Here is a 26,448-nt window from a genome sequence, read left to right on the forward strand (position 1 = left end):
GCTGCAGTATTTTAATGATGACTTTAATACAGCTTCTTTAAGCAGAACTTAGGCCCTTTTACGCTGGCGTTAGTGGCTCTTTGAATTGTTGGTTTCTGAAATGCTGATCTTGTGCACCCAATCCAACCACTGGGAAGACCTGGGGTAGGGGGGTCGTTTTATAACAGCATATTTGAAGGTGGGGTGGGAGGTACATAAAATAAAACGGGTGGCTGGCCTTACTGCCTGCCCCTAAGCTGCCCCCCATGTTATGGTGGGGGGTGCGGGGCAAGGGGGGTGTGGTGGCAGGCATCAGCCCAACCATCTGCCTGCCCTTAGGCCTATTGAGGCCCTTAAATTGCCTATTAAAGACCAGTTAAGGGCCTTGCAGCCCCTCCACTACCATAATTTGGTGAGCGGGGGAAGGTGGAAGGAAAGTGGCCAACCTGTTACTTTCCCAACTCAGGTAAACTGCAGGATAGAAGAGAAGGGCACCTCTTCTGGAAGTGTCCTTTGTGCCCATTGGGGGCACCCCCTCCCCAAGATGGTGCCCTCCCCCCTGTACCTTACCTCCTGGCATCTCAAACCTGCCCCCCACCTCCCCTCCCCAAATCACACCCCATTCCGGCCCCCATCTCACTAGGGTCCAAGATCCCTCCCTGACCAAAAAACCCTGGACTTATCTATAAATGCGGCATCCATGATCTTGTTCTTAGGGACTCCCTTGTAGTCCCAGTGGTGGCTACTACTGCGTTCTAGTGCTGCTGGGACTACTCAGCTGCCAGCCAATCTGATTGGCTAGCGGCTCTCAGGGGGGTGGGACTCTCTATCCCTGAGGGGCCTCTCACCTTGTTTAGGCATATTAATAGGTAAAAACAAAAACAGAATTACCTGGAAAAACTCAGCAGGTAAAAACAAAAAACTGTGGATGCTGGAAATCCAAAACCACCCCCCCCAACCTCTCTCTCTCTCTCTCTCTATCTCTCCGCCCCCCACACACACACCTTAAACCAGCTTATATTTCAACTCTTTCTTGGACTCGAACTCAAGTTCTGTCGAAGGGTCATGAGGACTCGAAACGTCAACTCTTTTCTTCTCCGCCGATGCTGCCAGACCTGCTGAGTTTTTCCAGGTAATTCTGGTTTTATATTAATAGGTAATATGCCCAGCATATTACCACTGCAGGGCAGCCCTTTTTAAAGTCGACGAGCTGCCGATCAACTTTTCTACTGGTGGGGGGGGTGCGAGCAATATGGCTCCCCCCCCCCCACCACCATTTTGTAAAATTCACCCCCTGGTATAAAGTGTGACTTTCTGGTGGGTGTATTTAATGCATCCGGCAGCTTTTACTTTGGGGTCACTGCTGGCTGAGTGAGACCCAGACTTTATTGGGGATCTCAAGATACAAACATCCCCCTGACACCAATATAAGAAAGACTTGTAAGTGCTTTGGCCTGTCCTGGATGCTATTGCATTCAAATCCCCTCCTTCCTGTTCAGCCTGCTGGGAGGATTCCATAACATCAGCAGCAACACCCTAATCACATACACGGTTCTAGCTTTGAAGTCGGGATTCACAGCTTTCGTCCCTGGTTATGGGCTTTCTACTTGTGGCCTGAAGAAGTGAAGGCTGTTAGCGGTAGCTGTTTATGTTGCTGTTCTAGCTGTGGCGGGAGGAAAGTGGTCCTTTTGAGGTGCCTCCCTGAGCTGTGCAAATCCATCTGATTTAATTTAAAATGCTGCTGTAATAGCTGCTCTACCATCAGCATCAACACTGTCGGCTAAATGCTGTATAAAACTTCTTTAAAAGATGTTCATTTGCTGCCAGGCTTACGGTCGAGGGAACAAAATGCGAAAAGATAAAAAGCCGTGGATCCAAATGGCTGTGCAGAGTTTACCTCGTTTCCTCTTGGTATGTCTTGAACATGCAGTCTAGACCTCCCAAATAGACATTCCTGATGACAATGTATTTTTAGCCTCATCAGTCCTCCCACACTATATGCTATCCATTGGCAAGGTTTTTTGAATTCGGGCCAAAAAAAACCAGCATGCGGCAATTGGTAATGGATGAGTTGGGCCCGTGGGTGGCTTAAAGACGGTGGCACAGTATGAGAAACTAATCTTCACAATAAGAAGCCGAATGTGGATGAGGTTAAACCGGTAATGGACAGAGACTGTAAACGCTTTATTCACTGGGCCTCCTGTTAGTAAAGCTGGGAGAAATTCACCTCCTTGAAGTACTTTTTTTTCTGAAAGAGGACGTTTTCTTTCTGAGAAAGGCTGTGCCCATATCCCAGGAACACCTCCTGACAGAAATCTTGGCTGTTTTCCACGTGTTCGGAATGAAAGGCATTCGCTTAATTGCAAGTGACTGAGGCGTGAAAAGCAGCAGCAAAACTGAAGAAAGGAGAGTTCTGACTAATGACTGAAATTATACTGTTCTCCACTGGACAACTGGGTCATAATTTGTTTCCATCAGCAGAGGTTTTTAACCGTCTAACTTAAGTGGTCACGTGTCTGTTGCAGTGAGCAAACTGCAGAGGAATGTGGCAATGTTGGAGGTCCTGGAAACAGCCTGTGACAACCGACACACGGAATGCGTGGACAGGCCTTTTATTATGAATTACTTGCACTTCACTGCCCGAGGGTTTTATAACGCTTGAGTGTGTGTCTCAGCGAGACTAAAATAAATTAGATATGATTGTGGGAGGCCAGTAACTCTTAATGACATCTTAACACTGGTGACAGTAGCCCCCTGTAGACAGTATTTTGAGGTTGAGATTTCTCAACCCTTCCAGCGCACTCCCCTCCAACTCCGGCACCACAAAAATGTGGTGGAAGGGACAGAAATAAAACCAGAAACTGGAAAATCTAGATCCCATCCTGCGCTGCGTGTTTCTAGCAAGCCTTTGTATGACCAGTGATGCTGAGGGGGCACAGACTCTCCACAAGCTTGGTCTAAGATTTGATTGGCCCATCTTCAGTTTGTGGTATAGCCAGTGGGAAGAGGTTCCATGAACTGTTTTTAAGCCAAGCTTTTTAGAAGAGTGCATATTTGTTCTTTATTTGTTCACAGGATGTGGACATTGCTGGCAAGGCCAGCATTTATTGCCCATCCCTAATTGCTCTTGTTCAGCGGGCATTTAAAAGTCAGTCACATTGCTGTGGGTCTGGAGTCACATGTAGGCCAGACCAGGTAAGGACAGCAGATTTCCTTCCCTAAAGGACATTAATGAACCAGATGGGTTTTTACGACAGTGGTTTTGTGGTAGTCATCAAACTTTTAATTCCAGCTTTTTATTGAATGCAAATTTCACCATCTGCCATGATCCCCAGAGCATTACCTTGGGTCTCTGGAATACTAGTCCAGTGACAACCCCACCAGGCCACCACCTCCCCATCAGCTGGCTACCAATAACTCAGTCTGTCTGCTTTTGGCTATCCAACTTAGTATGAATAACTTCAGGGAGCTAACTCATGATATTTCAGATCCATGACGATGTGGGTCATCAGTTTAGGGCCTCCTCTTCCTGTAAAGCAAAGGCAGGGAATGCTCTTGGATATTTGTGCTCTGTGTAGGATTTGAGTCCATATGTCACAAGTTAAAAGGGTGAGAGATGCATATAATGCCTTCTCAAGACAGGAACTATTTTTTAAGATAATCTCAATTGGGCTTTAGAAAGGTAAACAGCAAATGCAAAAAATATGAAATAGAGGCAAAAATGCTGGCTGATGAAAGTAGATATGTGAAAAGAGAGCAGAGAGAATCGTTGCCAGAATCTTACTCTTTCTGTGGTGTCTTTCTTTTGGGGGGGGTGGAGGTGGTGTAGGTTCATGACCTTTGACTCATCCTTTAGCCCCTCTCCCAATGCCTGCCAGTCTCTCACTGTGAAATGCTCTGGGATCTTTCGTTATATTAAAGCCACTGTACAGGTGAGGCCATTAACCTTTCAACATCTTAGGTGATAGCTTATTAGACCAACACCGGCATAGCAAACACGAGCAGCTGTTCATGCTTGGTTGGTTGAGCTTCTATCAGGGTGTTGAGATGCTGTGATGAAAAGGAACCCAAATGGCCATTTTCCTTGCTAGCATGTTTACACATGCCTGCACACAAGGGACGGGTGCTAATGTTCTAACAATAACTCAGGAATTTGCACATTGAGCATTCTGTTTGTTTTAACTGAGAAAGATAGAGTAGCGGACTGCTCTCTGTATATATGGCAGGCATCAGTCACATGGCGGTGGGGGAGTGGTGGTTAGGGGTCCAGCCCATGTATGCATTTGTTGTCAAAAATCACCCTAAAATAGGCCCCTCTCCCCAGTGCTGCTCCTACTGTGTTGTTGATGGCAAGGATCTCAGCCACTGCTTTTCTGCAGGGAGGAAGTTTCACCAACACAGGAATTTGCTCGCATAACAGCTGGATTTACTTTCATTAGTAGCAATACTCAAGTATATTGGCACTAAAGGGAGAGGGTAGATAGAAAGAGGAATGAGATGGTAATGAAGGGAAGAGGAAAAGCAGAGATAGTGAACAATAAAGGGATGAGGGAATGAGAGAGCGGGGGCAATAAAGGTGAGAGGGAAAAGGAGAGAGGGCAGTGAAGGAAGGAGGGAAAGGAAGAGAGAGGGCAATGAAGGAGATAGCAATGAAGGAGAGAAGGAAAGGGAGAGAGAATAATGAAGGAGATAGTATAATGAAGGAGATAATGAAGGTGAGAGAGGATAGGGAAAGAGAGAGGGCAATGAAGAAGAGAGGGAAAGAAAGGATTATGAAGGAGAGAGGAAAAGGGAGAGAGAGGACAATGAAGGAGAGAAGGAAACAGAGACAGAGGGCAATGAACGAGGGAGGGAAAGGGAGAGAGTGTAATGAAGGAGGGAGAATAATGAAGGAGAGAAAGAGGAGAGAGGGAAAGGAAGAGAGGATGATGAAGGAGGGAGGATCATGAATGAGAGAGAGGATAAGGAAAGAAAGGGCAATGAAGTGCAGGAGGGACCTGGAGGGCACATTGAGAGAGCAGTTAATTCAGCATCCTAAACCAGGGCCATCACGCACAATAGAAGGGAATGGAGTATAAAAATATGGAAGTCTTGGTAAAACTATACAAGGCACTAGTTAGACCACACCTGGAATACTGTGAACAGTTTTGGTCCTCTTATCTAAGGAAAGATATACTGGCCTTGGAGGCAGTCCAGAGAAGATTCACTAGGTTGATCCCAGGTATGGAAGGATTTTCTTATGAGGAGAGATTGAGCAGGTTGGGCCTGTACTCACTGGAGTTTAGAAGAATGAGAGGCAACCTTGTTGAAACATATAAGGTTCTTAGGGGGCTTGAGAGGTAGATGCTGAGAGGTTGTTTCCCCTTGTGGGAGAGTCTAGGACCAGAGGGCATAATCTCAGAGTAAGGGGTCGCCCATTTAAAAAAGAGATGAGGAGGAATTTCTTCTGCGTGTAATTAACCCGTGGAATGCTTTACCACACAGGGCTGTAGAAGCTGGGTCGTTAAATATATTCAAGGCTGAGATAGACAGATTTTTAATCAGTAAGGGAATCAAGGGTTATGGGAGAAAAGGCAGGAAAGTGGAATTGAGGATAATCAGATCTCATTGAATGGCAGAGCAGACTCAATGGGCCAAGTGGCCTACATCTGCTCCTATGTCTTATGGTCTTATAGAGGGAAAGGGAGAGAATACTGAAAGATGGTGGATAGTGAAGGAGAGAGAGCATAGGGAAAGAGAGAGGGCAATGAAGGAGAGAGAAAGAAAGGATAATGAAGGAGAGAGAGTATAATGAAGGAGAGAGGAAGGGAAGAGAGAAAGAGCAATGAAGGAGGGAAAGAGAGAAATGACTGGCAATAAAGAAAAGAGGGAAGAGATGGCAATGAAGGCAAATATGAAGTGTAGAGATTATTTCCCTTCACATGTTAATGTGTTAAGTACCTGTAGCATGCAAAGACATGATAACAGCAATGTTTCATATTCATCAGTCATTTTTTTTTGCTATTTTATAGCTGTTCATGTTAGTTTGTGTGGTTAAGTGGGTTATAATAATTTGCACAGAGATTGGGAGGTGATTTTCCTACTCACCAGCCTAGGAAATGCTTAGTTCTAAGGGGAAGAGAAATGAAAAAGGGGAGAAGACTTGTGCAGGCTGGGTGAGAAGGACATGTGTGTTCTTCCTGCCGCAGACACAACACACCAGACATCTTTCACCAGCCACTTGGTGATGAAGCAGGATGGAGCACCAGTTTTGAGAGAAGTTGGCAGTAGTTGCACTTTCCCTCCCTCGGATTGGAGCAAGGACTTATCTAAAAAACAAATGTAACACCATTTCATATAAAATAATCCCTGATGCTTCTAAGGCACTGCAGTTATCACATTGGCTTTTTGTCTCACCTCCCCGGGGGGTCTTTGGGCCTTGAGGCCTTCTGGTTGCTATTCTTACACTGCATTTTGAAGTTCTCACAGTTGGCAGCCATTCATCCTCCTGCAGGCTTCTTAGGCCTGCAACAGAGGCTGTGGCCCCAATGTTCAGGGGAGGCAGAGAAGGTGTTGGGGAGCTGGAGTGCAGGAATGAGAGAGCGGGGGCAATAAAGGTGAGAGGGAAAAGGAGAGAGGGCAGTGAAGGAAGGAGGGAAAGGGAGAGAGAGAGCAGTGAAGGAGACAGCAATGAAGGAGAGAAGGAAAGGGAGAGAGAATAATGAAGGAGATAGTATAATGAAAGAGATAATGAAGGTGAGAGAGGATAGGGAAAGAGAGGGCAATAAAGAATAGGGAAAGAAAGGATTATGAAGGAGAGAGGAAAAGGGAGAGAGAGGCCAATGAAGAAGAGAAGGAAACAGAGACAGAGGGCAATGAAGGAGAGAAGGAAACAGAGACAGAGGGCAATGAACGAGGGAGGGAAAGGGAGAGAGTAATGAAGGAGAGAAAGAGGAGAGAGGGAAAGGAAGAGAGGATGATAAAGGAGGGAGGATCATGAATGAGAGAGAGGATAGGGAAAGAGAGGGCAATGAAGTGCAGGAGGGACCTGGAGAATGTGGTGTTGATGCCAATGGCAGGACCTCATTAATATTTTGTTCTTCCATTTCCCAACTGGCAGCCAACCAGATTAACAAATTGTTTGACTGTCAGGTGGGAAATAGAAAGACAACCAAGATCACGTCTAAAATACAACACATTGGTACACCACATACAGTGCTTCACCTTCTTTCTCTTCACCAGTGCCGAATATCTCCTCTTTATTTTCGCCCTTCAGCCTGATAGGTAGGTGGACTTCACCATGTAAGATTACAAGAAATAGGAGCAAAAGTCGGCCATACGTCCCCTCAAGCTGCTGCGCCCTTCTCTAGGATTGTGGCTCATCTTCTACCTCAACTCTATTTTCCTGCATTATCCTCTCGATTGCCTTGGTGTCCAAAAATCATTCTGCACAACTCGCATTATTCTTGCTCTCTCTTGCTCACCAGCACTCTGAGTTACTTAAGGTATAACTCCTAACAACCCTGTCGAAAACTGGTAAAGTTCAGCCAGGTAGGGATGTGGAACCTGAATGGAATTCAGACCTTCAATTCAGACACCATCCCTCCAAATGAGAGTTCAATTCTCCAATGTTATTATTATTGGATTGTTCTTGAGTGTATTAAGTCTTGACTTCTGGTCAAGCAGTGGCTTGATTTGAACATTCTCATCCTTGTTTTTAAATCCCTCCGTCGCCTCGTCCCTCCTCCTCATCCTCCTCTTCCATCCTTCCATCTGTGAAAGATGATGGACATGCAGCAAACAATCCGTTTCCCTTGGGAGTGTCTTCATATGGCGCACCCTTGCTAATAGTATAAGGAGAATTTTTTTTTTCTTTAAAGGGTCGTTAGTCTGTGGAATTCTCTTCCCCAGAAAGTAGTGGAGGCTGGGTCATGAATTTATTCAAGGCAGAGTTAGATTTTAGATAGATAAAAAGTCAAGCATTATGGGGGGGCAGATAGGAAAGTGGAGTTGAGACCACAGCCATATCAGCCATGATTTTATTGAATGGCAGAACAGACTGGAGGGGCTATTTCTGCTCCTAGGTCCCATGTTCCTATAATTGGAGAAGCCAATCTTTGAGAGGCAGGTTCTACCACAAATGCCACATATGAAGCTTCCAGGTGTCATTGTGGGTTGTTGTTTACAGCGTTGGCGCCTGTTGCCAAGCCGCTGGTCATCGTGGTGGAGCATGTCGGCCCACAGGAGATGTCGCCATTTTCCGCTATCGTCAGCTAGTGACTCCAGGTGCGATCACCGATGTTTAGGGCCTTGTTGTCGTGCTTGCAGGAATCCTTGAAGCAGAGCTTTGGGCATTCCACTGGTCGGCTGACCCCGGCTACCTCACCATGCAGGAAGTTCTCGGTTACGCAACCGTCTTCCATCCTGCTGTTGTGCCCGGGCTAATGAAGCTGTCTCTGTTTGATGAATGCTGGGGAACCTTTGAGACGACGGGCACATGCGTGATTTTGTAATGCCAGGATATATCTATAATGAACCACGGACAGCGAAGATGGGAATTGTTGAGCTTCTTTTCTTGGTATCCATAAGTCATCCATGTTTCACAGCCACACAAGTGCTAGGAATACAGGCCTTACAAACCATTAGATCGGTCCTTACACTCTCGCCCCTCTCTATCTATGTATTCTCCTCCAGCCCCACAACCCCCTGAGATATCTGCACTCCTCTAATTCTGGCCTCTTGAGCATCCTCGACTTTAATCATTCCACCCTGTGTCTGAGCCTTCAGCTGCCTAGGCCCTAAGCTCTATTTCCTCCCTAAGCCTCCTGTCTCTCTTTTTTTCCTTTTGAACAAGCTTTTTGCCATGTTCCCGAATACTTCCTGATGTGACTCGATGTCTAATTTTCCTCTAGAATGCTTTTGGGAAGTGTCTTGCAATATTTCATTACGTTAAAGGTGCTTGTGGTAATCTGATGTGTAATATACCTTTAAGAAGAATGTTATAATGGAAGATCACGTGATCTTAGTATCCAATAGCAGAGTAGCGTGGGCTTCCTCAGTAGTCAGTAGTGAGCAGTGTAGAGTTAGAGTCTGTAATGTTAGAGACAGGGTTTGAGTTGAAAGCACACAAGGGTAGCTGCTGAGTTCATTTGTAAATAATTAGAATGTGTTCTACATAAGAACTGTTTACTGACCTACCCTGCTTATGGTACCAAATTGGCTATCCTGAAACAAGCGTGCAACCTGGATCCGTTAGTTCGACTAAACTAGAGACTTGGATCCAACAGTGCTGTATAAGTTTAAGTTGTTGTTATTGATGAAAAATAGCACAAGTCTCTTTTTTCACATTTGTAGGACAAATCTGGATTAGTCAAAATCCCCAGTCTGGGTCAAAATCCTGGAACTACCCCCCCCTAACAGCACTGTGGGTGTACCTACACCACATGGACTGCAGCGGTTCAAGAAGGCAGCTCACCATCACCTGCTCCAGGGCAACTGGCAATGGGCAATAAATGCTGGCCCAGCCAGTGAAGCCCAGACCCTGTGAACTGCATCAATTGACAGATTCGTACATCAGCCTGCTAGTCATGACACCTTTGCAGGACAGTGTTTGAATCTTAGTAAAGGTCAGCAACCTATAGGTTAATCATATATTGTAGATATCATTACAGTAGTTATTACTAATTAGGGAATGAAAAATCATGTTCATATTTTCTAAATTAAAAAAGTAATGTGCTAAATGCAGGAAGTATTGTTTACCAACCTCTATTTTTGCGGAGAAATTAGTTTGGGTTATACATGCTGCATCTATTTGCTCAACAAAGGATGTTCCATTATGTTGCTGAAGTTTGATTAATGTGTGGTTGCTAAGATAGCTCTGTGTACATACATACAACTGTAAATGTGCCACACTTAGGTGTAGCTATGTAACTGGGCCTTGTTAATATAAACCCAGGAGCTGCTGTCAAATTGAGCAAAGGTTAAAACGGAAGAGGCAAGTGCATGTTGTTTTTTTAAAAAGAAACAAAAGTGAGAGGTTCCTAAGTTGCATTAAGGCCCCTACTAGTGGTATTGACTTCTGACCTGCTGGAATTTACCTTGGGTAACAACTGGTGTGAGACCTGTACACAAGGTCCCTGTGTAACTGCCACTGCTCTCAGGCAACAGAAAGATAGCTTTAGGCATCGAATCAACACGCACTGAGGTGAGGATTCCTGTGGTCACCAGTGTGACATTGTAAATTTACTTGTGTAGCTTTCTCCCATTCACTCTTTCTAACTGAAAAGAGGTTTGACAAGCAAATTTTTATGATTTGCTAGAAATGCCAAACAGAAGGAAGATCCTCACAATAATATTGCTAACAGATGATCATCAGAGCAGTTATTAAATATTTATTTTCAGCGGTCCAGGAAATTTTCTGAGGTCTTACTCCTAAGGTGGTGTAAAATATCAGCAACCAGTGACCTTTGTGGGTGTGTATTATCTATATATTTGTGACTTTATGTAAAACTTAATATCTGCATTTTCCCTGCTTTCATCAGAGAATATTCTCAGAAGCACCTCCTTTCCAACCAGTTTGATGGCCCCTGTGTGAGTAAATCATCAGGCCAGGCTTATTATTCATGGGCTGCTTATTTTGGCAACCCACATGGAGTCAGCATTAAACACTTCCAGATCAAATGCAGAACCTTCCAGCTGTGCAGTGAAGCCCCTTCGGTTCTGTCTTAGCTCCAGAAAAGCATCGCTTGGCACATCTTTGCCAAGTTTTCCATTTCTCAAACCAGCTACCCTTATGACTTCTCCGGGTGAGGTTGTGAATGCTGTGGAATTTGCTATCAACATATTATTGTTGAGTTGCATGTGTCTAGTTTCTAACAATGATTCACCACATATTTATGCAATTTGCTATAGAAGTTGGAGCTGTATACGCCCCTCTGGAAAATTCTAGCAAACTGGTCAAAGATCCCTGAAAGTGCAGAGAGAGGCGATCAAATACTTGCTTTTAATTTACACTTATTCTAGCAGAGATGAAAGACTTTGGCCGGGATTTTTCAGTCCCAACGGCAGTGGGTGTAATGGCGGACAGGTGGTGGGGAGGCGGTGGGGGGGAACAATGGGGCGGGAGCTGAAAAATCGGTTTCCTGCCAGCGAGAAATGATGGGGGGAACGTGTGCAGATCGCCATTCCTGCCAGAGGCATCCTGTTAATGGGATGCAGATGAAGGCCCGACTGAAATTGCTCCCCCCGTCCATTTATCCCTTCTGCCAACGGGATATTACGCCGGTCCGGAACACGTCTGGACCACTGTGACCTGGACATGTCGGGACTCGCCTGCAGAAGGCCTCGGTCAGCTTGCGGAAATTGGAATATGGAGGTCTCTAGTGACCGTGAACCCTGGAAGCACATGCAACAGTGGGTAGTTGGAGCATCAACCATATCGTCTTATCGTGTCCACGGACAGTCTATACATGGCCCAGCCAGAACTGGACATGTTTTAGCGCCTTGTTGAATTCGGCAAGATCTGCAACAGTGCAGGGTTCCTCTAGCGATAGGCATTGCAGGAGATGTTGCATAGTCTGTGGCTCAGTTCCACATTCACAAGTTGTCGGCAGGTTGTATATCCCCATTTGCTTAGTGACACCTTTGAATGATCTACACCAGTCCTAAGTCTGTTAAGGCACTTCCAGGTTGCCCGGTTGCAGTTAGCTCCTGGGGGAAGGTTTTCATCCAGTAGAATTTCCATCGCTGGGGGTTGCTCGAGACTGGCGAGCCGGTCTTTCCACAAGGCAATGCCGGCTTCAGATGGGGTTGATGTAATGGAACAACACTGTTCATGAAGCTTTTCCTTGACTTTAGGCGGTTGGGTATAGGTGTATGACCATGTAGAGGGTGCCTCTCATCTGATGTTTGATGAAGTCACTCTTTCTTGCTGGCTACCGTTCTCCTTATATCAGGGGGAGCGATACCCACCAGGATATATAGGCTGTTGGTGTTTGTTGGTTTTAAACAACCTGTGATAAGTTGGCAGCTTGCGTTCGGAATGGCATCCATCTTCTTAGCATGAGTAGATCTTTCCCATGCAGGGCAGGGGTATTCAGCAGTGGAATATCAACCATATGGATCCCTGCACTGCAGGACCACCCAAGACGTTGATCTTCACACTGCAGGAGCTTCCAGGATGTGGATCTTTGCGCTGCAGGTGATCAGCTGCATGAGGCACTTTTGGACGGTGATGGTCTGTGCTGGGGTGGGGTTGGGGATTAGACAGGGGGGAGGTGATTGAAGAGGTGGCGGTGGGTGTTGAGCCCTAGGGGGGGCCGGGGATAGGGGAAAGAGAGAGAAGCTGCGGTGGCCATGAAATGGGTGAGGTGGTTTATGGAGCGGGAGGGTGGGAAGTGGAATGGCGGAGTGCGGGCGAGGATGTGATGTGCAGTTGTGAATGGGCATGGGAGGGTATGCAAGTGTGAATGGGCATGGGAGGGGTGTGGAAGTGTGAATGGGCAAGGGAGGGTGTGCAGGTGCAAATGGGGTAGCTGGTATGCAGTCATGAACAGGCATGGGGGTAGGAGAGGGAAAGGGTTCAGAAAGAGGGGTCCGCGATGTCATTGCAAAGGGGCTTGAGTACAGGAGCAAGGATGTCTTACTACAGCTGTACAGAGCCTTTGTGAGACCACACCCGGAGTATTGTGTGCAGTTTTGGTCTCCTTACCTAAGAAAGGATATACTTGCCATAGAGGGAGTGCAGCGAAGGTTCACCAGACTGATTCCTGGGATGGCAGGATTGTCGTATGAGGAGAGATGGGGCCAACTAGGCCTGTATTCACTGGAGTTTAGAAGAATGAAGGGGATCTCATTGAAATATATAAAATTCTGACAGGGCTGGACAGACTGGATGCAGGAATGATGTTTCCTCTGGCTGGGGGGGTCTAGAACAAGGGGTCATAGTCTCAGGATATGGGTAGACCATTTAGGACTGAGATGAGGAGAAACTTTTTCACTCAGAGGGTGGTGAACCTATGGAATTCTCTACCACAGAAGGCTGTGGATGCCAAGTCACTGAATATATTTAAGAAGGAAATAGATAGAATTCTGGCATCAAGGGGTATGGGGAGATAGTGGGAATATGGCATTGCGATGTGGATCAGTCAAAATCATATTGAATGGCAGAGCAGGCTCGAAGGGCCGATGACCTTCTCCTGCTCCTATTTTCTGTGTTTCTATGAGTCCTGGGGGCATACTGAGGTAATTGTTGTTGGGAGGGGATGGTAAGGGTTAAAGGGGACAGTGGGAGCCGGTAGGTGGGAGGGTGAGAGTCCTGCGCTGATGGGTGAAGGGACACTGAGTGTTCTTGGAGGGCACATGGAAGTAAAATGGAATTCTGGGGGTCAGCAGGATGAGGGGGGCCTTTTCTATTGTCATGGGGGTGGGCTCTCCGTGAAGGTAGAGACATGGTCATTCACCTCCGTGGGATGGAGGGTAATGGGGGAGAATTATAGGGTGACTGTATGGAGGTCTAAGGTCACACCAGGGGACTCAGTGGTTATGGGGGAGGGGGTGTGGGTCACGGGGAGAGGTTGGAAAGTGTTGGACTCAACCTGAAAAGTCACACGCACCTTGGCTTTGAGGTGGGGATCTCGAGATGCTGCATGGGAGTTGGGTCAGTGGGGTTGGGTGGAGCAAGAGGTCAGCTCAACTGGACAACTGAAGGAGAACCCCAGCATGTAGTACCGACAATGCTAAGGCATTTCAACAGATGGGCATGTGAAGGTCAAAGGCTCAGTATGTGTTGGAGGCTTCTTGTACAAGGGCCCAGGCAAAGATCCTTACCTCCCTGCACATGCATAATTCTGGGGAAGATAGACCCAGCCTGGGGTGTCCCCCTGAAAATGGGGTGGAGGGTGCACAATGACTATGAATCTCAGTTAAACCACATCAGCGAGATAGTCCATTTACAAAAGTGTAATAACATTTAACAATCATATTGCAACTGTGCAACCACATGTGAAATCATAACTTCTTAATCTTTCGTTTCCTACCACTTCGTCTAGGTGCTCCCCCGAAATCCACAACCGGGGTGGAGGCAGCCTGTTGCCTTGGATGACCTTGGCGTATGTCCTCTGGAGGCCTGAGACCTGAAGGACCCCAGCTTACTTTGGCTGTCCAGCTGTGGGGCAGCTGCTCGCTCTGCAGTCACAGAGGGTGAAGCTGAAGGGATCACAGGCAAGGGGGAATTCCAAGGACTAAGCACCCTCAGAGAGTCCTGAGTGGAGGTCCCAGGGGTGTCCAACAGCTGCTCCCCCTCCCTTTGGGTGCCTGAGAGCCCCTGCCTTACTCCTTGAGGACAAGAGGCACCTGAAGGGAGGTCGAGGTGCCACAGCAAGATCTCGACCAAGGGTACAGAGATGGAGCGCAGGTCTGCGCACACCCCTGACAGAAACTTGGCATTCTGCTGGACGAGCGTCTCCATGATGTTCACCATCATCCCCATGGAGACCTCCAAGCACGCACAGATTGGAACCACTTCATCAGAGAGCAGGCCCGACGCACTCCTCCACCTCACATGCTATTCTTTTGAGATTCTCTGTCACCTCGGCCTAATGGTCCCCCCGCCTCTTGCAGCATCTCCAGCATCTCATGCAGGGCCAATCCCAGAGGCTCGTCATCTGACTAGGACATCGCGGAAGCCTCTTCCCCAGCAGTCCACCAAGTGCCGGTGAGCTTGGCTGACCCTGCCTGCTCCTGCTGCAGATACATGTCTGTGTGATGACCACTGGAATGTGAGATCCTGCCTGAACTAGATCTAGTACCCACCGAGGTGTGTCTGGGCTGGTGCAGGGTGCAGGTGACGGCTCTACAGGTGCATTTTCCTCCCCCTTCCTAATGTCCTCGGTCCTCTGTGGGCTGGAGGTATTGCTGAACAGGATTTCTTCTTCTGGCCTTCTCCTCTTCCTGCTGGCACCTGTAAGTGAGAGGGGAGAGAGTGAGTGACTACACGAGCTGCCTCCAACATGGAGGAATGCACGGCCCTCAGGTTTCTATGTGACTACAATATGCATGGACCCTTACTATATGGAGGCTGCCCACATACCTCTCCATCTGGACAGGCTCCTTCCCTGCCAGCTCATCAGCCCACTCCTCGAACTCGGTAAGGTTCCTCAGGTCAGGCAGGCCTCTCCCTCTCTCTCTGTCTCTGTCTCTGTTCCTCTCGCTCTCTCTCTCTCTCTCTCTCTCTCTCTCTCCTGTTGTGCTAGTGCAAAGAGAGAAGATGGGGTTGAGAGCAATTGGGTTTCAGGTATCTTTCTCATGCTTCTACTCTTACAAATAACCCATTGGATTGTGTGCCATGTGATGATGCACTGCAGGTTGTCCAGAAAGGTTCTGGGGCAGCACCCTCCAGAGCATGAGCCCATGCAGATAGAAGGATAAGGCTCACAGAGGCATGTCATTAGCGGGGTTTGCTGGTGCCCTCAATGCCCAACCCCCTTCCCCCCCAGACAGCATCTGAGCTCTCTATGTAGAAGAAGGGTCAGGGACTCTCAGTGACCTCTCCACCTGCAGACTAGATGGACTGCAGTGGGTCTGTGAGGCGTTGCTTTATCATGTTGAATTGCTCTTTTATGCATGGGGTGCACGGAGGCCCATGTCCACTCTACCATTCAGTAAGGTGAGAGTGAGCAGTTGAAGGTTCACACCCTGGCATTGCGAACGAGGTCATTCATCCATTTCCGGCACTGCAGGGCAGTCTTCCGGTGGAGGCCCAGGGCACTGACCACCCTGGCGACTTCCACCCAGGCAGCGTTGGTCACATGACTCCGCCTCTTCCTTCCATCCCCGGGGTAGAGGACATCCCGTCCTGGTCTCCACTGCATTGAGCAGCACATCGGGGGAAGCGTCACTGAATTCTGGGGCCGGGGCTTCATGGGATCACGAGGCCATCTCCTCCTTCAACCGGTGGGTTTGTGACAGAGGAGTTGATGTCCAGGAGCCTTTTAAATATGGCGCCCGGATATGACACCGGGGTGCGTGTCATCCAGCCTGCTCCATTGCACAATGCGTTGGGAAACACCCCGACTGCATAATTAATGAGCCCAGCATTGCGTGATTGGGCAGAAATTTTCGCCAGGATCCATAGCGGGAAGCACTCCCAATTCCTGCCCTCACCATGGGACTTAGTCCCAGAATGGAAAATCCTGGCCTTTGTGTAATTGCTCAGTTAGCACATTGGTATTATCTGTGCTATAAAACAGGAACTGCAGGGGGTTGTTAAGAATTAAAACCTTGGGTGTTGCGATTCAGATAGCCTGGTGGTGAAGTATGGGACTGGAGCCTAGTCTTTATACGCTTGTAAACTTTTATTTACAGAGACACACATTAAATTTCAAGCACCTCATCATCCAGTGACCACAGGTTTCCGCCTGATCCTAAATGTGTGAACACAGGTGAATCCCCAGTGCCCACCGCCTGAATATAATTAAGCGCCCAGTTAATAAACAGTTAACTTTGGTGTAGGGGGTAAGGGCTCAAACAGTCCTTACTCTTGCCTGATGTTAAGTGAATAAATACATAGTGTTGGTGATGACCAAAGCGTAAATGTTGGTAAAAGGAAGGAGACATTTGGAACCTATTGCATCATTTGCCCTCTTAAACAGTATATGCAAGGTCCACATTGACACTATAAGGCTTGTCCTGTCGTACCATCACATGGAAGCACTGAGGGCCAAGTGTTTCTTCAGAGGGAGAAAATGAGTGGCACACTTTTTGGTTCACCCTCATGCCCCTCTCTACAAGCTAGTCATACGGCGGCATAGCTCCAGGGCTGTTTTCCCTTGTGTGGGGAGAGTGGGCAGCAAAAGCAGATCGAAATCACCTTGTGTAATGAATGAACACACTAATGTGCTCATGTGAAGTATTTGCGCCCACTAACTTAATGAAGACATTATTCCTTTCATTTGCTATGCATCAGTACCTCAGTTAAAATAGCGAGCAAAGAAACTTCAATATGATCATGACAAAGTGTTCCTTTCAAATATCAGCAGCCTGAAGAGACGGGAAAAATTTCTTCGGTCAAATATAAAAGAAATAAATAAAGGCACTTTTTCATCATTTTTAAGAGATGTGTAAAATAAATGTCTTTTAATTTTAGGTTGAAGATTTCCAAGATTATTGTAGTTGGGGACCTGTCAGTCGGAAAAACGTGTTTAATCAACCGGTAAGTACAGCTCAAATTGGACCGACGACTGCTCACGAAAAATAAAAAAAACACTGGTGAAAATAGCAAAAGGGCCAAGTCTGAGACAGAGCTTGAGAGCGCCTTGCAGCTTTTGTAAACATGTTGCTCTCTGAGATCACATGTGTTTAATGACCCTCTGTCCCTCCATTTGCCCTTTTAGGTTCTGTAAGGACACCTTTGACAAGAATTACAAAGCTACTATCGGGGTGGATTTTGAGATGGAGCGGTTTGAAGTACTCGGAGTTCCCTTCAGTTTGCAGCTGTACGTATGAAGCTGGAGAAGCCTGCTGTGAATATTGAGCCACATCTTGTTTGGTTGTTGCAAAGTATTTGCGCTGGTTCCACTGCACAGTTCTTGGACTTAATAACCTTCACAAATATAAATGTTATGTCAGGAGAACACAGGTGAACTGGTGGAGGAAGGGCAGATCTGTGGCAGGTGAAATTTAATGTGGAGAAGTGTTAAGTGATGCACTTTAGAAGGAAGAATGAGAGGCAATATAAACTAAATGCTATAATTATAAAGGGGATGTAGGAACAGAGACACAAGGGGGTGAACATACATAAATCTTTGAAGATGGCAGGATAGATTGATAAGGTTTATAAAAAAGCATCCAGGATTCTTGGCTTTATAAATAGATGCATAGCACAAAAGCAAGGAAGCTTTTCAGAACATTTATAAGTTACTGGTTAGGCCTCAGTTGGAGTACTGTGTCCAATCCTGGGCACTATACTTTAGGAAGGATGTCAAGGAGTTGGCGAGAATGCAGATGAGATTAACGAGAATGGCATCAGGGATTAGAGGGACTTCAATTGTGGAGAGACTAGAAAAGATGTGATACTTCACCTTTGGGCATAGAAGATTAAGGGGGATTTCTAATAAAGGTGCCCGAATTTATGATGGGCTTTGATTGAGTACAAAAGGGAGAAACTATTTCTACTGGCAGGAGGATCAGTAACCAGAGGACACAGATTTAAGGCAAGCGGCAAAAGAACCAAAGGATTTTTTTTTTTTTTACACAGCAAGTTGTTATGATCTGGATTGCACTGCCTGAAAGAATAGTGGAAGCAGATTCAGTAGCAGCTTTCAAAAAGGAGTGGAGTAAATGCTTGAAAAAATGAAAAAAAAAGAATGCAGCTCTAGGGGGAAAGGGCAGGGGAATAGGACGAACTAGATAGCTCTTTCAAAGAGCAAGCACCATCAGAGTGGGCTGAATGGCCTCCTTGTGTGCTGTATGATTCTGTGAGACGCGGGGTGGAATTTTACAGCAGCATCGGGACAGGCGCAGGCCTGTAAAATGTGGTGAGCCATTCAAAAGTCCACTGACTTCAGCAGGACTGTAAAATCCCATCGGTGTAAAATTCCGCCCAAGCAGTCTGAGTGTTCAGTTAGTGGATCATTGGGCTGTAGTTGTGGAAGCCTGAGTTGAAATGCAGCCAGATTCAGATGCCGTCTCTGGGTAGGTTCTGTCAGTTAAAGCAATTGGAGTGCGCTGTAGTGGCAAAACGCTCCATCTCTGGATGGAAGATGTTCGCAGCTAAAGCTGATAAAGGTCAGCAGTGAGCTGAAAGGAAGGTTGCAGCTCACACTGTGTCTGCCTGAATGAAGCCTGTGGCCGGGAAATCAGAGGAGATAAGATGATTGTTTGAGCAACGTCATGTTTTCATCTCAATCTGTCAGGAACAAACAATGCCCGTGTTCATGGTTCAGTAGATTGGTATAGAGACAAGCCAATTGGCCTTTGGAGTCAGGCTGTATAATTGCTTGTCTAAACCATACCGCATCTGGATGTAAGCTCACTCAGACCTGCTGTAATTCCTTGGGCAGAGCTATTTGGATCGCACCGTGTTAAGAATAGGTTTTTATCCTCTGACCATGACTCATTGAGCTGGAAGATCAGCAGTTTGATCCTGGTCTTTGTGAGTTAGCTCACCTCAACCAGGGCAGTGTCAGGGGTCCTGCACTTTCTCTAAGCGCCTAGAATTAGAGAAGGGACAACTGGCCAGAATTCCCAATCGTGATTGCTACTCAGTGACCCAAATCATTGACCATGAATCAGTGTCAGTAAACCCTGATCAGCATTTAGTGATCCTGATCGGTATTCATTGACCCATGATCAATATATTGTGACCGCTAATATTCAGTGACTGCAGATGAGTATTTGGCATTCCCAGCGACTTATGATCAATACATAATGACCTCTTATTAATATTCAGTGATTTCTGACTGGTACTCGGAGGCAACAGCGATTTGTCTCCAGCAACCCTGCTGGAGGTGATTTGTATGGACATCATGAAGACAGAGTTAGGTTGAACTGTGAGGCAGCCGAGACTGACAGTTCTGTGGAAGGGTCATGAGGACTCGAAACGTCAACTCTTTTCTCCTCCGCCGATGCTGCCAGACCTGCTGAGTTTTTCCAGGTAATTCTGTTTTTGAGCCGAGATTGACGTCCTGCCAAAACTATGCAAAGGCCACCTGAATGATGGACAGGAGGATACTAGCATCTGTTGTGCCGAACTGAACTCCAGCAAAGGAAAGGAAATAAAAAATAATAAAAGGAGGGTTCTTTTATCTGAGAATCATGAAGTAAACGTGTGGGTCTAAATTGCAATATGGTACGAGAATGTCCCTAAAGTTTCAGTGCTTGACGTGAAGTCAGTCTCTTGTCCAATCCTTCACCTGACAAGAAATCGCAGTGCCGCTGAGCTCCTGTGGTTTTTTTTTTCCCTATTTTCCTTTATCGGGCTCTGGTTTTCACACTTCGGGGGGCAGGATTTTCCCCCCTCGTCCGGCGGGCCTGGGAGCGGCCATTGAAACGGCCCGTCGCCCGCGATCGGACCCCGACATCGATTTCACGTTGGCCAATTAACAGCTGCCCAGCATGGAACCCGCGCTGCAGCACGGCTGGGAGGAGGGCGAGCGCTGAAGTGTGCGCGGGCGAGCGGGTGTGCGCGCAGTGAAAGCTCCCTCGGGCACGGAGGTTTAGAAAGTCAGAAATAAAAAAAAACTCAGCAATGTTAAAAACATGTCCCCTCATGTGACTCTGTCACGTTAGCAGAAACACGTTATCAATGAAATTTTTGTTTAGTTTTTAATTGCTGTTGGACATCTCACCTCACCCACGTATGAGGTTTCCTTAAAAAAAAAAATCCAAAGGCCGCTTGGCCTTTTTGCCCGGACAGGCGGCTAAAAATTTCATCCAATTATAACTTTAATGGCCTTAATAGGCCTGTTAGTTGTCGGCGGTCATGCTGCCAACTCCCGCGGGCGCCCGCCGACCGAGATATCGCGCCTCGCCTTACGCTTGAGCGGGTCAGGAGAGCACGCCCACTCAGCGCACATGGTCTGCCCCAGGTTTCTGCCATTTCAAGCAGCCATGGGGTTGGGAGTCATCCCAAGCCCTGAGGAAGTGGGACCTGGAGATAGGAGGCAAGAAGAAATTTGAAAAGTTGGGCTTTGGGTTGGCATCCCAACGCCACTCCTACCTCCGAGCGCTCGTGCAAGCTCAACAGCGGCAGTGGCTGCCTGCCCAGCAGTGGGTGTGCAAGTACTTAGGTTAGTTTGCACGCAATCTGGAACACTTGAACCAGAGTAATCTTGTGACCGGTGCCCGTGTTTTCCTGCTGTGCCAACTCTCCCAGCAGGTGAAAGGAGGCAGCCTCACAGCGGGAAGCCAAACCTTCGGTACGTTCAGGCTGCGGAGGGGCCCACTTGTCAGTCCATAAGCCTCAGCAGCTCGGCCACTGGTCCCACAACACGGGCTGCCGGGGCCTCCATCGCAGTTGCTCGCAATGTCCGGCCCTCCCGCCCCCGAGCAACTCACCGGCCGCCCTTAATTGAATGGTGGACACACGAGCGGCCTTTTATTTGGCCGCTTCCTGTCAGATTGCCTCAGTCGGGGCACCTCTGACCCTTTGTGGGGTTCAGGACTCAGAAATGGTCCCAAGGCCTGAAAATATTCAAAGAACAATCAATTCTGGCCATGGTGTATATCCCCAAACTATATAATGAAAATGAGCCCTAATGAGGGCTTCCAGTATACTGGCTTTATAAGCACGTTGAGAAAAATTAAAGAGAGCGAGAGACTCTGTTCTGAACTTGGGGAAAGTGAGATCATGCAGTGGGGCGGAAGACAAAGGAAAACAGACCGAGGGGTGTGAAAGAAGAGAGAAGCCCAATTGACATTAGGGGATATGGGAGTAAATGCTATTGTTCTGAGATACCCTGTTCCCAGAGAGAGAAATTTATTTTAAAGAAAATATTTGTTCCCTCAAAGCTGCGCTGAGGGCAGCGCCACACCTATGTCAGCTATGTGGGCATCTGTGTTGAATGTAGTTGTGAGTGCATGTGTAAAAGTGCTGGATTTTATGGGCGCTGCAGTCCCTGTGCCCCTGGCTAATAAGCCTGTGAGTGGGGGGGGGGGGGGGTACCTGCCTGACAGCTACCCTGAAGCAATTTAACAACGGAAGCAGCATTAATTGCTTCAAAGCAAGACTTAAGCGCTTCTCTCTCACTCTCTTCTCTCTCTCTCTTTTGAAAGAGAGAGAGGAAGTCCCACCTTAGGGAGCTTGCCAGCCAATCGGATGACGGTCGCTCTGTAGTCACAGCAGCACCAGCCAGGAGCAGTGGGCAGGGCTGCCACTACATGCAGTCCTGCCTTGCCAAGGAGCCCACAGGTCCTACGTCTGGGGTCTCGGTGAGGCAGGGAGCAAGGGGGTTAGGGTGCGGAGTTTGAGAGCCCAGTGGTTGGGTGAAAGGGGGAATGACCTTGGGGTTTCCCTGATGGGCCCAGAGGGCAGATATAAGTCGGCCACCCCACCTTGCCTGACAGCAGCTCAGCTTTCGCATGGCATAGGCCTCTCCCATCTGCGGATCAAATATTAACCACGTTGGGATGAGGCCTTTTAGTGGTCATTAATTAGCCACTTAAGGGCTTCAGTAGGCCCAAGAGTCGATGGGCTGCCCAACGCATTCCCTGCCCCCGGCTAAACTTCAGACAGGTCAGGGGCAGGCAGATAGGTGACAGGAAGGCCCCTCCCTCTGGATTTTCCATGTCCACCTGCCTTCAACCCCACCGCGGGGAGAGCATAAGATCCAGCCCAAGGTGTCAGTCCAAGATGAGTTCACCTGCTCTCAGAATATCATCCGGTATGCAGCATAACTGGGAGGGTGGGTGGAGCACCTGATGCAGCAATGAGGTCCAGATGTGCAGCCAATCAACAGGCCAAAAACATGACCCTAATAAAGAAACTGTGGTCTGACCTATGTCAACATTGTAAGACGGAGTGTTGTGTACTTTTTCCTCACCTATTTTGAGTGTATAATTGGAATGGCTTTCCAACTCCTCTTCTCAACCAATGCTTTTCCATGTGTTTGGTGTGAAGACCTAATTGCAGGAAATGTTTTGTTTATTTTTTAAGAAGTTTTCAGTAGCGATGTCTTGTCCAGCAGTGAAGCAAAGTGGAGCCACAATGATCGGTTAGATATAGGACTAGGGCAGTGGGGCTAGTGCCAGGTAGGTGGGCTGTGGGTCTGGGCAGAAGCCCGAGTCTGAATGTTAAAGACGTGACAGAAGTGTCGAGCTTGAAGCAAGGCAGCGCAACCCAAACTCGATATGGTAACTTACTGTCTCTGGGCTCTCAGAGAGGAGGCTCAATTGATAGACTGCACGTTGCACCCTGCAATTCTGATTCACAGACTGGTGGTCCCATTGAACAGGTCTTTGCTGGGAGCACAGGATCGCTGACATTACCTTAGAGTGACCCTGTGGCAGCGGCCGAGGGTGGTAGGGAGAGATGGCTCAGAAGACAAGTAAATGGAGTTAAGGTATAGAACAGCCTTGATCTAGTTGAATGGTGGTCCAGGCTCGAGGGGCTGAATGGGCTACTCCTGTTCCTATGTTTCTGGAGTGCATAACTGTCAGAAAAGTTACACCAGCGCTGAGCAGTGCACCTTTTATTTTTTTTATCTGCGAGAGGCTGAGGAGCTGAAGACGCAGAGATCCAGAAAACAAGAAAAGTATAAAAGAGGCATTTGCGAGAGAAAGAGAGGAAGCCAAACAGAAAACCAGAGAGGAAGACACAAACAATTTCAGCTTGAGAGAGATCCACATAACCGGTTACATGAAGGGATGAATTGAAAAACTGTGAGAATCACTGTGGGACATCAATTAGTTTGTCATTAATTATGGGACTTAAATTTTATGAAGGAACACTTAGATACAGGGTGAATTGTGCTGTATAAATTATAATAATACTGAAATAAATCTAAAATTCTATGTATATTTTCTAATAGATGGGACACAGCAGGACAGGAGAGGTTCAAATGTATTGCTTCCACATACTACAGAGGAGCACAAGGTATGAGCTTCATTTTTCAACAACATCAGGTATCTGGTAACAATGCTGTTTTATTGGCCAAAACATAATCCAACTTCAGAACACTTCTGCAGGAGTGCTGGTTTTGTGCAGGTGCTGTCTTTCAGGTGAGATATTCAACTAAGGCCTGATCTGTCTATAAAAGATGCCCGTGGCACTATTTAAAGAAAAGCAATGAACTCTCCTGGCCGATACCATTTTGGGCAAGAGGCCAGAGAACTCCACAAGCTTTACATTTTTAGACCTTCCAAAGATAACAAGCCCTCCTTCACCCCACCAAAGCCCACCCTGCAACATGTCCTCACTGTTAGCCTTCTCCTCCCCTCTCCAGGGGAAGTGCAATCCTCCCTCAAAATAATATAACCATGAAACATCTGGGCCATCCGTCAGTTGGAAAGTTATAGTGTACCTCTGGAGCTTGGAAGTAATGAGACACTCTTCCTACAAGACTCAAGACATTGATCCCCCTACACACCCATACCACTCCCAAGAGGATAACAATGGGCCAACTCAGAATTGATTCACAAGCAAATAACAGTCCCACACTAATGTCTCACAAATAGTGACAATACAACTTGGATGACTCACAACAATAGCTAGCATTTATATAGCACCTTTAACATAGCAAAAAGTCCCAAGGCACTTCACAGAGATGCATTTGACACCAAGCTATATAAGGAGATATTAGAGGAGCACAAGTATCTCAGAGGATTGTAGGGCTGGAGGAGCTAACAAGACAGGGAGGGATCCGTTGGGGGATTTGAAAACAAGGTTGAGAATTTTAAAATTGTGGCATTGGTCAATCAGGAGCCAATGTAAGGTCAGAGAGCACAGGGGGATTGGACTTCTTTCTAAGTGGACTGAGCCCTTGATATACTCTGACCACGCTTGGCAATTGTCAAATGGTCTTGACTCTCCAAAAAGCAACCCTAGTGTATCATACTGTAAGAATCATGCTAAACTTCCTACAACAGTGACTGCACTTCAAAAAAGTTCATCATTGGCTGTGAAGCACTTGGAGACGTCCATAGTCATGAACAACGCTAAATAAATATAGCGTTAAGCGCGATGGAATAAGATTGTAGTGATTTCACAAAATAACTGGCTGTATTCTTTCTTCATGAAAATAAAACATGCAGCACTATTCTGTGGTAGGGAACAGATTCAGTGTCACCTTTTCTCATGTGCCAAGTTTCAATCTCATCTGGGGTGGCTATGAGGAAAATTAGATGTTGGGATGGTTGGTGCTGCCCTTGTCAGTGGTGGGAAGTTACAAAGTAACGTCAGTAGATGTCACTCTGTCAGAGAAGTGGGAAGTAAAAGAAATTAAAATTTTCTCAGCCATTGCTGTCTGGGCTTAGGTTGGGACTGAAGTTGGGAATCTTATTCTAGTGACAGTAGACACCAATATACAGGTATGCTGTGACAATGAAACAGTTGTGATTCTTCTGTCTCAGAGCACATCGCCTCTGGAATGAAAGCCCAAGTATCTGACATAATGTTAAGTTTTCCATTTGTTTTATTCTGTAATTAGCAAGCACTCTGGTAAGGCTCCCCAGATTTGCAAAAGAAAGATTACCCTTGGAGTTCTGCCTCTACTAGAAATACTACTTGGGGCCAAGGTCTTCAGTTGGGGAATCAGAAAATGGATCCGAACCAGTTTTCCCTGGCAGTGTTTGTGGGGGCAATGGGCAAGTCATCCAAGTGACTTAAAGCCAAACAAAATGAAAATCAGGAGTGGTGTACAATTTGCTATGAGCCTAATTCGCCCTGCTGGGGAAGGCCAGTGACATCACCTAGAACTTTATCCTGGAGTATTCCTTTAACAAGGGCCCACCCTCATGACAAGTCAATCTTGCTTCGCACTGAATCATTGGGTGATGTGAGGAAGCTTTACTCTTAACATGGGAATATAGAAGCATACAAATTAGGAGCAGGAGGCCATTTGGCCCTTTGAGTCTGCTCTGCCATCAATAAGATCATGGTTTATGTGGTTGTGGTCTCAGCTCCATTTTCCTGTCTGATCCCCATAACTCTTGACTCCCTTGTCTATCAAAAATCTGTCTAACTCAGTCTTCAATAAATTCAATGACCCAGCTTCTACTTTCTTTCTGAGTCACAGACTGACGACCCTCTGAGAGGAAACATTTTCCCCTCATCTCCATCTTAAAAGGGAGACGTCTTATTTTTAAACTGTGTCTCCTAGTTCTACTCTCCCCCACAAAAGGGATAATCTTCCTGGTATCCACCCTATCAAGTCCCCACAGGATCTTATACGTTTCAATAAGTTCACCTCTTATTCTTCTGAAATCCAATGGTGAAGGCCTGTACATACTTTCTTCATAAACTTAACCCTTTTTCTTATTCATTCATGGGATGTGGATATTGCTGGCAAGGCCAGCATTTATTGCCCATTCCTAATTTCCCTTTTACAAGGTGGTGGTGAGCTGCCTTCTTGAACCGCTTCAGTCCATGTGGTGTAGGTACACCCACAGCGGTGTTAGGGAGTTCCAGGATTTTGACCCAGCGACAGTGAGGGAACAGCAATATATTTCCAAGTCAGGATGCTGAGTGGCTTGGAGGGGAACTTCCAGGTGGTGGTGTTTCTATGTGTCTGATGCTCTTGGCCTTCTAGATGGTAGTGGTCGTGGTTTTGGAAGGTGCTGCCGAAGGAGCCTAGATGAGTTCCTGCAGTGCATCAAGTAGATGGTACTCACTGCTGCTACCATTTGGTAGTGGAGGGAGTGAATGTTTGTGGATGGGGTGGGCTGCTTGGTGTCAAGCATCTTGAGTGTTGTTGGAGTTGCACTCGTCCAGGCAATTGGGGAGTATCCCATCTCACTTCTTACCTGTGCCTTGTAGATGGTGGACAGGCTTTGGGG

The 26,448-nt window shown here is 47.0% G+C and overlaps 1 protein-coding gene across 8 annotated transcripts in view; it reads left to right on the forward strand.

The window, feature by feature from the left end:
• Window positions 1-26,448, forward strand: part of LOC121282743 (ras-related protein Rab-34-like) — a 66,682-nt gene that overhangs the window by 26,665 nt on the left and 13,569 nt on the right. For all 8 annotated transcript variants that reach the window (XM_041196486.1, XM_041196481.1, XM_041196483.1 and 5 more), the window contains exons 4-6: window positions 17,102-17,167; window positions 17,349-17,450; window positions 23,484-23,548. In XM_041196486.1, the coding sequence (XP_041052420.1) occupies window positions 17,102-17,167; window positions 17,349-17,450; window positions 23,484-23,548 (233 nt within the window). The remainder of the gene's footprint in view (window positions 1-17,101; window positions 17,168-17,348; window positions 17,451-23,483; window positions 23,549-26,448) is intronic.

The sequence above is a fragment of the Carcharodon carcharias genome, chromosome 10, assembly GCF_017639515.1.
Source record: "Carcharodon carcharias isolate sCarCar2 chromosome 10, sCarCar2.pri, whole genome shotgun sequence".
Classification (NCBI taxonomy): domain Eukaryota; kingdom Metazoa; phylum Chordata; class Chondrichthyes; order Lamniformes; family Lamnidae; genus Carcharodon; species Carcharodon carcharias.